The sequence below is a fragment of the Anser anser genome, assembly GCF_964211835.1.
Source record: "Anser anser genome assembly, chromosome: 1".
Taxonomy (NCBI): Eukaryota; Metazoa; Chordata; class Aves; order Anseriformes; family Anatidae; genus Anser; species Anser anser.
The window spans coordinates 79,226,929-79,243,294 of record NC_139720.1 but is presented as its reverse complement, the minus strand read 5'-3'; the positions used below and the strand labels follow the sequence as shown (position 1 = coordinate 79,243,294).

Here is a 16,366-nt window from a genome sequence, read left to right as displayed (position 1 = left end):
AATCTACCCAGTGTCATGGTGTCGTATGCTTGTGAAGCTATCAGTGATTTGATCCTTTGCTACTGTAGACTTTGGTATTTACTGTCCTTTTGGAAGACATTTCCAGTTGAAGTAGATAAGGATTATTTATTTAAAAAAAAAAAAAAAACACTTGCATTTTCTTGTTGAAATTTCCTAGCTGTTTGTAAGCAGTAATTTCTGTGAAACCGTAATGTTTGTTTGATGTTAGAGGTGGTGATGAGATGTCTGAAAGGACAGATTATGCCTAACTCAGGCTGGCTGTGGGCAGAACTACCTGGAAGACAAACTGTGGTTGTTGCCTGTGCTGTGTGACCCTTACCCAGTGCTGTGCCACTGTTTCTTTGAGTGTCCTAGTCACTTTGGAGACTACAGCAGATTAGATCAGTAACTTTGCCTTCTTAGCCACATTAGCAGTTTCTCAGCCTTCTACTATTATGATGGATGGGTACACGGCTTGTAATTTAAACAGGGTCTTAAAAGAGCTGTGTGAGGAAGGAAGAAGCTGCTGCTTCCTTCACTAGTTTTCTCCCTGGCCTACAGTCCAACCCATAGGATTTTTAGTTCTCGATAATTGTCTGTTTTTCCTCATGCATAGAGGTAGTCATCTCTATTGCCTTCTTTGCCTATTTTTATAAATTCCCTGTAAAAATGATGTCATGCCTGTTGGGAACAGGTGACAAGCAGAAGGTGGTGATGACCTGTAGCACCTTACTGTAGTGGAAACCGTATATGCATTATAAAGTTAGCAGAAGAGCTTTACTTTGACGTGGTAGTCAAACCCTCCTTGTGAAGTGGTGTGGTAGAACCCATGGTTGTTGTGGTTTAATATCAGTAGGAGATTTTCACACAACTTGGGTATAGAGTATATAAAACAAACCTTCAGTACAAAGGAGGGTCTCCTTTCTTTATGTTATGTTGTCAAATTGCAGTGGAGAATTCTGTAGATGATTTACAATATTTTTAGTCATCTTATCAAAAATATAAATATCCTAAAATATAAAACATTACTGTGCAATAACTGAGTAATGATTTTGTATCCTTCCCTTTTTGTTTACGAAAACTGTGACAACCGCTTAGTGCTGATTGTCAGAGAGATTTTATGAAAAGCCAAGATCCTATTAAGGCAGTGTTGAAAAAGAGTAACCAAAATGTTACACTCAAAATCAACAGAAAATTTACATCTTGGTGCAGTGCAATGCAAAATATGAATAATTCGCATTAACTTCAGGAAGGACTTGCATGTTTTCTGCAGAAGAAAAGCTTGGGATCTGTCACATCAAACATAGCTGTAAAATGCTGAATTCAGTGGGCTTGTAGAAAACTGCCAGTAAGAGTCTATCTGGTGATCTCTGTCTTTATACATATGCTTCTGTGCAGACATGTAGGTGGGAAAGCCTAGAAGACAGAATTCAGGTAGGATGTATGAAGTGTTAGTCTGTTGGACTAAGTCAAACATTAATAGAAAATACAGATTGCTTCTCGATGTACAGGCAATAGGTGGTGTTCAGAAGAACAGGCGATGTGCAGCTGAGTATAGGCTCTGGTAGGGATTTTTTTTATCTGATTTTTTTTTTTTAAATATAATCTAACTTGGCTCAGGAGGTAAAGTGCAAAATGAGATCATTAGAAACAAAATAAGTCCTAACAAAGGGCTGTTTAAAGTCACTGTTTGTTTTCAGACCCAGTTGACTGCTGCTAAGAACCATTTCGTGCTCAATATGCCAAATCGTATGGACATGCTCCACCTCACAGCAGCCCCACACATGGTTCAAGAGACTGCTGGGCTTTTGAAATGCAGTCCTTTAACTGTGAAGTGGAAAATCAAAATGGGGTAATTAGAATCATAAATGCTAGATTTTTGAGGAGGAGCAGTATTACTTCAGCCTGTCTTTTCAACTTTTATGTACAATAGCCTTCAGTTTCCTTGTTCATAAATTCTATTCCATTAAATATTTCTCATTTTTCTTTCTTTTCTTCTTTTGACTTTGTCTGTAGGATTTGTTACTTTTCATTCCACTCCGTATTACAGATGCCCCAGCTTAGCACAGTGGCCCATTATGTCATCCATGTGCATACCCTGATTTTTGTGAACAATGTTGCTGTAATTCATCCCAGAAGTCACTTGCATTTTAATACTCCACTGGACCCCTCTATTTTGAGGACCACGCAGGAAGTGTTCTGGGTTCAGACTGACTTGTAAGGTTTTCAGTAGTGCCTGGTTTAGATGAAAACTTCCAAAGACATAAGGATCGTCTCAGCCTTTCTGAAGGGTGAAGATGCACACATATTATCAAAATAATGTTAGAAGACAATCTCAAAAAATTGGGAAAGTGGGCCTGAATTTTGAGTCAGGATTTGTGGGTGTTTTTTATGGTGTGTGCTGTATGTATCTTCCCTTCCTATACTTTTTTATATAGAGATGTGAATTAGGTTTATATGTGTATTTTTCTGATCTGGCTATAGGTAGAAAGTTTAGGATATCTTGACAACAAGTCTTCATTCACTTAGTGGAACCTTGAATTTGTGTTGTAAAAAAGCTTAGATTATTAATGAGCAAATATTTAATTGTTAATTATCACAGATCTGTAAATCTGAAAAGAATCTCTCAATGCGACTGTAACACACTATCGTTTGCATGGATGAAGTTTTGTGTACACAGACATTTTGACTTGACAGCAACCTTTTTTATTCTATTCTATTCTATTTTATTTTATTTTATTTTATTTTATTTTATTTTATTTTATTTTATTTTATTTTATTTTATTTTATTTTATTATCAGTAATGGTTAAATACATGCAGATGGTTATTCCTTTAAAGCTAAGTTGACAATAGCTTGTATCGGGAGACATTCTATCTTCTTATAGTCTCTTGGAAATGCAAAACCAGATGGGTATTTTTTTTAAAGGAATTGCATTTCATTATACAGTCTTCTTAGGTGAATTTTCATGTTTAAGAAGCCAGAATACAAGAGAGTGCTATATTAGTGTATTATTCTCACAACAAACAAGCCACTGTTCTGTTGCTACCTGCTTGGCCATTGTTCCCAATTGTGTATGCTTTGCAGTGGTATTTGGATGGTTTCCTGCTCTCTGCCAGCACAAAAAAGGCATTTCTGTTACAATGGCCCCTAACCACACAATGACGGCATTAAGGATTTATTTGGAGGTTTCATTATTTTCTCCTCTTTTGTTCCTTCCAGGATGTCTTCCAAGCGACCAGCCTCTCCGTATGGGGAAGCAGATGGAGAGGTAGCCATGGTGACAAGCAGACAGAAAGTGGGAGAAGAGGAGAGTGACGGGCTCCCAGCCTTTCACCTTCCCTTGCATGTGAGTTTTCCCAACAAGCCTCACTCTGAGGAATTTCAGCCAGTTTCTCTGCTGACGCAAGAGAACTGTGGCCATAGGACTCCCACTTCTCAGCACAACACAATGGTAGGTTTGCTAATGGTCTATTGTGCTTACATCCATTCTTTGAATTCTGCCTCTACAGTAGTTTGGCATCCAGATCTGTACCTTATGGAGTATACAATGCAGAGTTACACGTACAGAACATGCTACAATAATGTGAAAGCTCTGACCTAGCTGGACTGTCTTTACCTTTCACTACAAATGCCAAATCCCTGAGAGTGCAAACTCCACTTTTCCTCACCTTTGCCTGCTGGCTTTTGGGGTGCTAAAATTTTTTAGCTACATCGATGTGAATTTGAAGTGTGTGTGTTCAGCAAACAGTAAATGGTTTTGGAACACTGTAAGTGAGAGTCATGTTTGGCATGTTGTCTGAAATATCACCCCAATGCCAAGTTTATGCAATAGTAAGGCACAGAAGTCTGTATAAAGGGTAAAAAAAAAAAAAAAAAAGCGAGGGAGAGAAAAAAGAAAGAAAGAAACTTGCGGTTTTGTCTGATGTGTATTTTACATGCCACACATACAAGGAAATTTACTATGTTTACAGTATTAAATCAGCCTACCACTGTTTCACATATGAATTACCACCTTTTTGTGCACTTTACAAATGACTGTGCACTTCAGTCACCACGTTTAGCGGCCCTCTGGAAGTCCAGACCTGGCTTTATGTAAAAGCTGACAAACAAAAAGGATGAGAAAGCAATGCCACGTTCCTAACTAGTAATGTAGTGTCACTATTGTGAGGTGACATGTTTTGACCCTTGATGTAGAGTACTGTGATACGTTTTTATAAAGGTTGAAAGGTGCAGGGAAAGGCATTGAAACCCCAGGACTTAGGCACCTCGACAAAGCTGTCTGTGTGAGCACACTTACACAGCTCTTGCCCGTTTCCAAATTGACTGCAGCTTTTCTCTTAGTCCCCCACTTTGACAAGGGCACTGACAATTTCACTTTAAGTGAAGATAATGAATGGACCTGCATATTTGAAGGCTTTTAATAAGGCATTGCCAAATAGGTGATGGTGTGTTCTCATAAAAGCCTGCAACAGCTCCATAGTGGTGTTTAAGCCCTTACAGCTCATTACGCATATGTAACAAGCCCTATGTAACAAGCCTCAGGGATTATTATTTCTCATAGGACCAAGCCACAGGGTATTCACTGAAGCTGCTCTCCTAAACAAAATAATTCACTGATCCCAATCCATTTTTTCTTCCGTTTTAGTATAACGCTTAAGTTCAAACAGTGGTTCAGAATATCAAATTTTGTTTTATTTTGTGTTATTGCAACTTCTAGTGAATAAAGAGCCTCATTGGGAAAACTACTCATGGACAGAGATGTCTTTTTTTTTTTTCTTTTTCCCTAACTTGCTTGCTTCTGATCCTTTATCATACATTTTGTGGCGATGTAATTCTTAAATATTCAGTACCAGCCAGGTACTGGCTAACCAGGATGTTAGAATATGTAACTGGTGTATGAGCTTTGCTGTATTTAGGCCTATTTTGAGAGAGTACGTTAAAGTTAAGAGACTGTTCCTGTCAACACTTAAGTCAATAGGAAAAACTTTCGATGACTCCAGCAGTGTAGATTCTAATGAAGTAAAAACTCATTGTCTGCTAAGGAGCCCAGCAGGCATATTCTAGTTACACCTCACTGAAACATTTAACTGCTGTTTAACTGATTTTAACCAGCTTTTCTATTCATTTATAATTTTTGAGATCAAGAAGTTTAGCTGATCATCTAGTGTGACTTCCTGTTACGAACGATGTTTAATGTGATGTGAAAACAGTGTATTATTTCTCTTCATAACACAAGATACTGTATTACTGCATATTTTAGACAGTTTTGCCATAGTAGTGAGATATTGTAGGGTTATTTGAAGCACTATTTGGGGTTGTAGGGACTGCTTTTGTCTTCATACATACTTAAGAAAATTGCCAGTTTGTATGAACATGACAGTTTTGTAGTATTTCTGTTTTAAAGAGAAGCATTTAGTAAAACATTATTACATAGGTAGGTCAGAAAGGATGTAGCCTCTGTGTCTCCAGAAACAAGGTTGTGATTAGTATAAATTAGTTAAAATATACATAATCCCTCCCTTGGCCACTGTGGTATGTATATCTCATAAGAAGGAGGTGGCTGAATCTTGTCGTTGGATAGCTTTTAGATGACTTCAGCTTGTGTGATTAGCAGTTGCAAAAGTCATTCCCAATGAATATTCTCACCTTCACAGCAGCACAGAGGTTGTCTTAATGCTGTTTGATCTGATATTCTGTGCTATTTTACTGTCTCTGGGAAGCAAACCCAGGTGTGTGCACATGTGCACACACCACTGCACAGTGCAGTCCAATACAGTTTTATTGATAAAGCTCCAGCAGTGTGCTTCACACTTCTTAATAGCTTGTCAGCTGTATTACTACACCTACTGACTGAGTCTGCAAGTGACTATGGAGTTCTCATTTTGTAGCCACATGCTGTCCTTAGCAGGGTACACCTTTACAGATCTCCCCAATGTCCAATAAGACCCCATCAGACATACAGCCAGTCTGAAATCATGCAGCGCATCACTGCTGAACCCCTCTCAGCCATACTGCTTTCTGCAGATTGTTGGCTAAGACTCTTCTCCTGAGGGATTTCTAGGTAGACATGGTATATAGATCCACAGAGACCTTTCTGTGTTAGCTGCATGTACAACACCATTTGCATGGGGAACAATCTCGGCAGATGAAAACCACAACCAAGGGATCTGGAAAAGATGTGCAATTACAAAGCTTTGTCTCATTGGTAGGCTGCTTAGCTGAATTCCTCTTGTCATCACAACCATCCTTGTCTTCTCATATTCTGCCTCAGCACTGTCTTGAAGGAACACTTTGGAAAACAATTTCAGCCTTGAGAATCAATTTCTTGGCCTCACTTTTCTAGCTGCCAATTAACCCTCTGTTTCATAGGTTACTTCCAGCTGTGCTTCCTTTTATATGTCCTTCCAGGTGGGACATCCTAGGATCCTTAAGATAAAGAGCTGATGGTAAGAGTGATAACTCAAGTTCGCCCAACTTAGACTTTCCAAAATTTAGCCTGTTGTAATTTACCAAGTTGTAACGACTCCTGCCTTTGACTACCAGTTTAGAAACACAGCTTTGAATTGCTGACTAAGTTTTTATAGGAAAAAGTTTTTATAAGTTTTTATAGAGGAATAATATAAGTTTTTATAAGTTTTTATAGAGGAAAAATTTTCAAGGAAGAAGTCTTCAAACCTTATCAAATTGGCAAAAAGCTGTGAAATCACGTCCTTCATCTTCGCATAGAAAGATGGAAGATGCTAGAACTGCAGCCATCAGTTTTCTCCATCAGCACCAGGTTTCTCCATCCTTGGAGATGTTCAAAAGCTGTCCAGACATGGTCCTGGGCAGGTGGCTCTAGGTGGCCTTGCTTGAGCTGGGAAGTTGGATAAGATGAGCTCCATAGGTCCCTTCCAACCTCAACTGTACTTCTGTGAACGGCAGGGGCAGCTGTATCTCATACTTTTTTCCTCTTGAAAGGAGAAACTATATGCTTATTTTAGCTAGGAAAGCTCTTACACTAGTAAGTAAAGAAACAATAAATTATCAGACTTAAACCAAAGGCTCAGAAGACAAATCAGACAATGTTTATCAGGGTGCCCCTAGAATGCTCATAGCAGGCCCTGAGCTTATCAGGGAAATACTTGAGGATTACAGTATCAGTCAATACCTTTTCTGATTAAATGTGTTAAGGCTACAGTGTTTGGATAGTAAAGATAGTTGTTAGCCCATCTAAGTTCTGAGAGTTTATTTTGTTTATTTCTGACTGTCTGCCTTACCACGTTGCTTAATGCTTTGTGTTTTTGCCATCTCTCAGGACTACTGACGTCACCAGCAGTGCTTGTATGCTAATATCTGAACGTAAGAGATTTCTTTGCTAAAAACACTGATTAAAGTATACTATGGATGTTATATACTGAGGTCAAATTTGACCATTTTTCATAAAGGAGTAATATCATTCAAATGCTGGATGAAATGGAAAAGACAATAGTTCTGACCAAAAATCAACCTGGTAAAACTGTAATTGTGACACTATCCAAACCTTCCATACTGCATGACTGCGTTTGCTAGCCCACGTTTGTCCTGCACTTTCAGTGGGATTTAGGATTCATTTCCAGCTGCGCTCTGAATTGATATGAAGTACTACAGTGCACTGTTAAACAGCTTTATTGCTTTACATGAACAAATGCTGCATTTCTGTGGTGGATGAAGTTACTCCTCTGGAAGTTGGGAAGAATATTAAGAAATTTTGATCATGTTAAGAATACTGCTTAAAGAGCTTACTGACACATTGTCCTGTGCTTTTCCTCCACTTGTCCCAAGCAGAAGGTTGCTTAATGCTGCATTTGAATTTTGTTGTTGCGTATGTCCTGGCCTGCACTTCACCTGTTGGTCTGGGTTTATCAGCTTGTGAATAGTGTTGGATCAGAACAACATGTGGCTAGAACACTTTGCTGCTATTCAGAAGTTGTGAAGAGAATGGAAATCTGAATGTACGTAGCTTTTTAAAAAGTCAAATAGAACTCTAATTATACTGAGCTAAAGAATGCCTATAAAAAAAAAAACAACACACCACTGGTTTTAGAGAAATTTTAATTTCCAGCATACCTTTGTGCATCAAACTTAGGATAAGTTATTGTGATGGTACAATGCACAGTGTTGTGAACACCAGTGCTGTTATTGTGCCAGCTCTAATAATGAGAATTTCATTGTTTGGGGAGAGCAGTCTCCTACACTCTAGACAAAAGTGTAATTACTTTTGAACGATGTGGAATGTGCTCAGTTTAATAGCACAGAGAATAGATTCACAAAGATTCAGATAAAGCTAGCTTGGAAGCCATATGTGCAATGTGGCAGTATGAAATTGTTAGCAGGCACCATAATTACAACACACACACACACACACACAATTTCACAGTTTAAACTATAAACTGTTGTTTTTGTAAGAGATAGACAGGTTTATCAGAACAAGACTCTTTCAATTAAAACAAAGCAGAAATGGTGGTAAGTTTGCATTTGCCTTTTTTTTTGATGTTCTTTCCTCCCTCTCTTAATGGTAAATTGATATTTATAAGATGATGAAATTGCATTGTTACAAACATTGCATTATAAATGTCATCACAAGAGTAGCACATGAAAGCAGTTTCCACAGATATAATTTCAGGCTTGCATCAGAATTTGATCTTTTCAATCTCTACACTTGCACTGTTGCAGGGAATGACTGTGCTGGTTACTAGGAAAGGGAACAAATAAAGAATCATCATCCAGGACCCATCAAACAGCTATAGAAGTTGCATATTGCATTATTTAGTCCTTAACCTAGAGAACTAGGCACAACCCTTGAGAACCAGGTGTGACAGAGCAAGAAAAAGTTTTGACACCTCTGGTATATGCCTGAAAATATATCTTTCATTTAATATAGTATAACCTGCCCGTCCTCCTTGTCGTGATTTATATTCTCTCCAATCTTGTCCCATTTGCGTTTCTACGTATTGCTTATAGTATTTAACAAGTACTTGCAAACTACTTTTCGTACAAGTCCTATATAGGGTAGGTAAACCAAATAAAATATTTTCATCCTTCAGATGATGCAGAGAATTAAAGCCATAGCGCAATTCAGGAGCAGTATGTCAGTTTATGGAAGTTCCCTTGGCTGGTTCTCTATGAATACTCTATGAATACAGTGAATTTCACTTACTTGTGGCCCTGGTAATCGATAATAGATATCTTATTCCAGCAGAAATAAATGGGCAGGAAGACTGGATGAAGTTTGAGATGGACTGTTGGTGTTTTCATCAGGCTCGGAAAGGTTCAAAGGTTGGTTAGGGGACAATAAATAAGTAATGAAGTAGGAAAACCTTTTTTTTTTTCCTGAGCAGGAGAGTTAGAACTGCATTTAAAACAATAAGTGAACAAATCAAGACCAGACTTATCATTTATAAATTGCCTGAAATACAGGGTGCAGATGACTGTAGTTTTTAAAGGCCATGGAGAGAAGTGGAAACAGCAGTTGTTTGTTTTCGCTCAAGATCATCTTACTGTGAAGCAGTCACGTTTTTAATGGATTCATTTGAATGCAGTTAAGCAGAAAATAATCAACAGAAAAGTAAACACCTTTGTTTTATAGAAGTGCTGGGAACTGTATGTATCCATTGTTTGCAAGTGATTATATGCCTAGGAATCAATTCATTGACTTCATACTGGAAAATATCTTCATTTAAGCTTCTTGCATAAATACTAGCAAAATCTAATTCAAGTGAATAGCTGAAAAACTGCACAGGAAAAAAGATAGGTAAAAGCATAAAACCCACGATCCTTAGGAATATTTGAACCAGATGGTCTCTCTTAAGATGAAAAGAGCTATCAAGTGCACTTGCAAAAAAATACTTAAGCCTTAAATGAAAAAAACTTGGTCATCTTTCTAGGCAAAGTAGTCAGCCCCAGGAATTCCACAGTGGACACAGTGGCTTCATTCCACATTAAGTTGAGGAGCACTGCTGAAAATGAAGTCGAGGGTGCAGAGAAAGCCTCATCAAGACTGCAAGATTGGTTTATAGCAACAAAGTAAAGAGACTATGTTTAAGTATTCCTACTTCTTGATACAGCTTGTGCTTTCAACAATCAGTCCCTAGTGGTGACATAACCTTGGTAGCATCTGTGGTATCTCCATCCTACTCAGACAATAGCTGTGGACTTTTTATAGTTTCGGCAGTCTAGGTCCATCACTTCTTGCACTCTACCCAAATTTATTCTGCAGTTCTTTCCTTTTTTTTTTTTTTTTTTTTCCGGTGATAATAAATCCTTACAGTATTGCAGTGAGCCAGAGACTCTGATGCCAATAAAACACCCAGTTCTCCATGGTTCTGGAAAGAGAAGGCAACAAAAATGTAGTTAGTTCTCATGGTCTCCATTTCAACTGATGGATTTATCTCCTTTGGCCAAGCTTCTGCACAGTTAGGAAGTTTATGGCTTCGGGCTGCCAGTGTAACTACTATCAGAATAGAGAGCAGCACACCAGGCTTTCATGCCCTTATCTAACACACGATGAAAGGCACATTGGAATCTAAGTTGGTTATATTTTGCACCTTGTGTAGTTCTATATACCACCTTGACTCATTTTTGCTTCAGTAGCTGCCTGTTCGTTTTAGAACTTCCAGAACATTTTTCCCCTTGTGCTTTCTGTCTGCTCCATATGCTTTTCATATCTACCTTGCTTCTTCCTGGCAGCTGGTGTGGCTTTCTCTCTTTCTTTTCACTGCAGGTGAGAAAGCCGCCTTCTATACTTCCCTCCGTATAAGAACACTTGCTATTATCACTCTTTATCTGCTTGCAGTTGTCCTCTGAAAACCTTTTTCTCCATTACAAGTTTTCTTGCTCTGCTTGTAGTCATTATTTAACGTGGTCATTTTTATTATTTAATCCATTCTAAAGCCTTTTAGTAAATAGCTCATATGAAGACATTGCACAGTAAAATAAAGTATTGTGCTGTTAACTTGGACAGAATGTCAATAAACTATGGTTGGTTTTTGATATGCAGCTCTACTTTCAGTGGAAATATACCAAAATTGAAATGCATTGTGAAGCATTGGTCATGGTTTCTTGATTTTCAGGGTTGCAAGGAATGCCCGTGATTATCAGCTCTGGCTCCTAGAAGTGCCAGAAACTTCTGCTGCACTAAATACAATCATGTTTTATGTCCTCTTCTCTAACTATCAAATGTTTGTGTTTGTAGTTGGGATGTTACCCACTGCAGTGACATTTTGAAGTATTTATTTCTTTTGTATCCTTTTTAATGGCTGAGTGAAAAGCTCTGTCATGTTTTTTTGCCTTGTCTCTTTTAGGTATGCCTTTTCAGGTTATACAAATTAAGTTGGATTAGGCTGTGCCAAGGTCAGCCTTCTTTCCCTTTTTTCTTGCCATTGCAATGCTTTTGCAGATTCACCAGAAATAATGATGGTTGGAGTGGTAATGAAAATGTGGCTTCAGGCAGTTGCTAGCATTTAAAGTGTCATGTCATCCAATCATAATGTTTTTTTTATTTCATGAAGCTAACAACTTGCTCTTGTTTTGAGTATATCAGTGAAATATCACCTTCTTTTCCACTATCATCTTGGATTTAGTGGGTTTATTAAATTTCTCTGGAGGTTCATGGCTGGAGAAGAACCTGTGGAAAAATGGGGACTACAAATTTTAACATGGGTTTGCTTAAGTATGGGCATCTATCATAGGCAGGTTATCTCCTAAGGCATGTACAGAAACCTCCCTACACAAAGATTGACATGCAGCAATGTTATTGAACCAGCCAATGTTCCAAAGTGTTTCAAGATAATTAAATGGAGGAAACAACCTTTCTTCAGTAAAAATAATCCTTTATGTTTAGTGTAGCGAGCTTGCCTGGACAGTTTGGCCAGCCTCGTTTCCAAATTCACTTTAACACTGTTAAATTCTTTGTTTCTTTTTCTAGTTCATGTACAGTTGGGTGACCAGATAAGGCATTTTTGCCTTTTGCGGAGGAGAAGTAAACTCAATGAATCCTGTGAATTTAGCATCACTAGATAAAACAATAGACATAACTGAGTGGAGATTGTGCCCAGTTTAATTAAGGATAATGTTTGCCAGAGCACCGTAAACAATACTGTCATTATGTATGGAAATAGTCTGCTTCAGCATCCTTTTTTATGCTTTTAAATTGAGTCCACACCAAGGGGAAAAAAAGGGCTATAAAGATTAACTTTTTGTAGTTTGTACAGGCAACAGGCAAATTATATAGATTGTCTGAAACATAGACCAATAAAATCTAACATCAGACTGTTATTATCTTTATTTATATTGTGCCCAGAGCATGATTTATTTTTATAGAGACAGAAAAAAGAAACATTCCTGCCCCAGAATGCTTAGCTTATGACCCTGTTCCTGCAAAATGATCTGTTTGATTGGAACCTAATGCTGATGGTAGCAAGAGGGAGGGAAGGAGAGGTCACCAACTATAACTCCTTCTTCACATAGCTTTTTGTAGGATTGGAGTTTGATGACACAAAAAAAGAAATATTACAGCAAAAGGTAAAATCTTTCTGACATCTCAAGTCTGAATTACTCTGATAGATTGCATGTATCTATACACTAAGTCATATCAGAAGTGGAAGCTTGCATTGCTTATTAATATTGCTAGTCACAAATAATACAAAATGTCTGTGCTTCAGGCCTTCTGTGTTGATTTTCAGATTGAATTTAAAGTGAGGGTTTCATCTCTGAAACCATGAGCGAAGCTTCCTTCTTTCTCATAATTCTTTCCATTTTAACCTGCTGCTGTTGTAATCGGAAAAGCTGCTCAGGTTTGGATCTTCCTGTGTTCAAAGGCAATAGCATTCTCTGAGCTTAGCATCCAGCTTCCTAGGGTCTTTGGGTCTCCAGAAAACAACCATATACCCTTATACAAAGTGGATGTAGGACTTTTTGGGGGAGAGAGTTTTCAGATGGGGGGCGGGAGGTTGTTTGTTTGTTTGTTCTTTAGGTCTGACAGCAGTCTCGATAGTAAATTTCTGTTGACTATAAGTCTCTTGGAGCACTAAGATAACATTTTGGTTTTCTCTTATATAGTAAGAGTTATAGAGTTAAGGTGGTCACTAACATAATGCAATGTCATGTCAATCACAGTGTCACTATTTGGGCTGAGGATTTATGGGTGAGGACTGAATAGACTAAATGTTTACAAAGTGCATGTCTAGAGGTAAGCTAGTAACTTTAAGCTTAACTTTATGGTCAATAGAAGTAAATAGGGAGTAACAGAGAGGGATTCATTTTGTCCTAACATATCTTCTAAGCAGGTCAGAAAAATCACACCCTGAGACTGCCTATTTTTCCTCAGAGGTTGCAACTGGAGCTTAGGGTCATAAGCTTAGCTGTTGATACCTATAGTTGAGACATCTGTAGTCAGATAAATTCAACCAGAAAAGCCTTGAGTGAGGGGTAATTGCCTGGCAAGAAAATTTACTTCTTTGTAAATAAGTATTTGTTATACAGAGCTTAGATCTTCTGGGAATATCAGACATTCTGCATCTCAGGGCTCAAAAAACTCATCTCTTTTGAGTTTGTGTTCTGCATCTGGCTGATGTCAGAGTGCCAGTCCATGGTATATTCCTTACAAGTGTTAATCTAGAATCTGCAAATACTTTTTCTATTATTAAGTTTATATTCTTTTGACATAGACAGCAATGCAGGTAGAGTGTGAGGCAGAACAGATTGATCATTCACAATAATTCCACGTATAAGAAGTTCAATTTTTTTTAAACAATTTGATAAATTCTATTCGAAAACAGTTTTCAGTATTTTATATATCTGCAAACAGAACTTAAAATAGAGTGATTCACAGAATCACAAAGAATACATCTGTGGTAGATGATGTACTTTTCCTGTTTGCTTGTGGCCAGTGTAAACTTAGCTTTTGGGCAGAGACTATAGCTTCAGTTTTAAAGTTGTCAACATGAGTATTGGGTAATATATTGACACAGAGCCACAGTGAGTTCACTAGTTTTCCATGTGGATAAACTAATTTTACCGAAATCTCACTTTCATATTTAGTGCATGTATCTTTATTTTGCTATGTAAAATACCACATACAGTTTTTGGTATCCATACTTGTGATTTTATAAATATTATCAAAAATTGTAAGTTTTTAGTTTACTTGATGAAATTGGACTGTATTCCCAGCTTCCCGGTTGTTGATTTTTATCGCTGGCAATTCACTTCTCTTGTCTGTGCCTTAATTTATGTGATGGTACAATGGAAATTAAACTTATCTTTCATCCATGTTCTGTTCATTAACATGTTCCATGTTCTATGGCCTAGTAGTGTTTCCAAACTCATGGAGATTCATGACTGCCATACAATGAGATTGGGGTTCAGCTCATAGGCACGTAAAAGTTAGGTGTCTGGGCTCTCTTCACAGTTTATGGAAAAAGATAACCACCTTACTAGAACAACCTTTCCAATCTTAAAATAAGCATCTAAGACAAGAAAGATGAATTACCCTCTGAAAGTGCTTGTCTATTGACTATAGCCTTGATGACTAGTTTAGACTAGATGTCTAATTTGAGGCTAAAATTAGGTGAGAGTAATCCCATTCACAGTACACGGTGGAGTTAAAGAAATAACACACATTACTGTGTAAATATTCTTTCATATTTTTGTAGAAGTAACCATGTTCAATCTCATCTTTTATTCTTTTTTTTTTTTTTTTGTGAATATTCTAGCAAACTTCTTTTTTAACCAGTGCTGATGATATTTAGTGGTATTTTAAAGATTGGATATGCTTTACTGACAAAACCTTTAGTTGTATATCCAGCCAGGAATGTTAAGTTCAAATAATAAATTTTACATTTAAATTTACAATTTAAAATGTGTTGGTTAACAACATGAATCAGAGAACAGAAGTGTGCCTTTAAGAAGGCTATTTTGAAGATTTTCTCAACATTGAGAAATGGCATTGATTCCAGTGGTATTCCTCATTTTAAATTTAGTAAATTACTTCTCAATCACTATCATAAACTTATGTGCTTAATAAAGTGTTTGTCATTCTCGCTATGAGCTGAAATGAATGTCAAGTTTTATTTTTAAATTTAATTCAGAGAAGAGAACATAGTGTATCTAACCTGTTGTGTCTAAAGACTTGATTTAGCCACTCAGTCATTTTTATAGCAGTACTGGCAAGTCCAAATGCCATCCATAGGCTTAGTAGGTAGACCTAGCAATATATTAAATAGGAAACCATAGTTTAGTCTTAGACTTGTTTTGTAGAAACCTGTCTGCTTGCTTGCCTTAATTCTATTTGCGTCCTCTTGTATGCTTAATCCAGAAAGTGGATATATATACATGTGCACAGTTTCACATTTTGGCACTGTATTTGGTATATTGTGTGCTGTAACTTGTATCATGCCTGCGGGCCATGGGAAAATGACACAAATTAAATGTGAAATAGAGAGGAGACATAATTTAAAACTTGCATGTTCTAGAGGTGCAGTATGGCATATGAGAGTTGCAACATATTGCAAAAAATTCACCATATTTCCCCAACAAGCACGCCATGTTTTCGGCTGTGCAGACTGCTGGAGACACGGGCAGCTCCTGTAGGTGTCTGCTGTAGATAGCTGGCACTGGGTTTCATTCGAAGGAGCATCCTGACCATGCTGCATGTGCTCTGTCGTCTTCTGCATCCTGCCTAACTGCACAGCACAGGTTGGTGTTCTCCTGTGCACTCCTCCCTGATTCTGTAATTATATTTATTTTACACAGACATGCGAGTTCCCTTTTCCCTTTTACATATGTTGTTTTGCTTCATGCTGAGAAAACTCCAGAGTCTGACAGGGTGGTTTTTTTAAATTTTTTTCTTTTTTTTTTCTTTTTTTTTTTTTTTTTAAGCACTCCAAATTCTATCCAGCTTTAAACTCTTATGTTTATAACCCTGAATATCTCTAAAATGTCTTTACCTAAAACACTTTATGGTTTTATTACCAGGTTTATGCCGGTAATAATATTCACATCAGCTTTCTTAGGGATAATCTTTAAGCAGAACCTAGCAAGAAAGGCTTTGAAAACTATCATTCCCAGGAACGCAAATCTCAGAACATGAAACATCAGTTTAATCGCCCTCTCTGACAACTTAACACGACAGATTGAAAAATACAAGCCGATATGGAAGTGGGATCAATGGATTATCAAAGTCCTAAACATCTCCTCCTGCGGGAGGGGGCTACCGGGCCCACCGGCGCACGGCGGCAGCGTTGAGGTTGGCGCAGCTTAGGGCGGCCTGACTGGCAGGGGAGTGGGGGGACAGGGAGGCAGATTTACATGCGGCAACTCAGGGGGCTTTGTCACGGCAATTGTATAAA

The 16,366-nt window shown here is 37.7% G+C and overlaps 1 protein-coding gene across 18 annotated transcripts in view; it reads left to right on the top strand.

The window, feature by feature from the left end:
• Window positions 1-16,366, top strand: part of SOX5 (SRY-box transcription factor 5) — a 569,059-nt gene that overhangs the window by 308,162 nt on the left and 244,531 nt on the right. For 13 of the 18 annotated variants that reach the window (XM_083818461.1, XM_083818460.1, XM_083818476.1 and 10 more), the window contains one exon: window positions 3,222-3,453. In XM_083818461.1, the coding sequence (XP_083674587.1) occupies window positions 3,223-3,453 (231 nt within the window). In that variant the 5' untranslated portion in view covers window position 3,222. The other 5 variants (XM_083818462.1, XM_083818466.1, XM_083818465.1 and 2 more) reach the window with 2 other exon arrangements.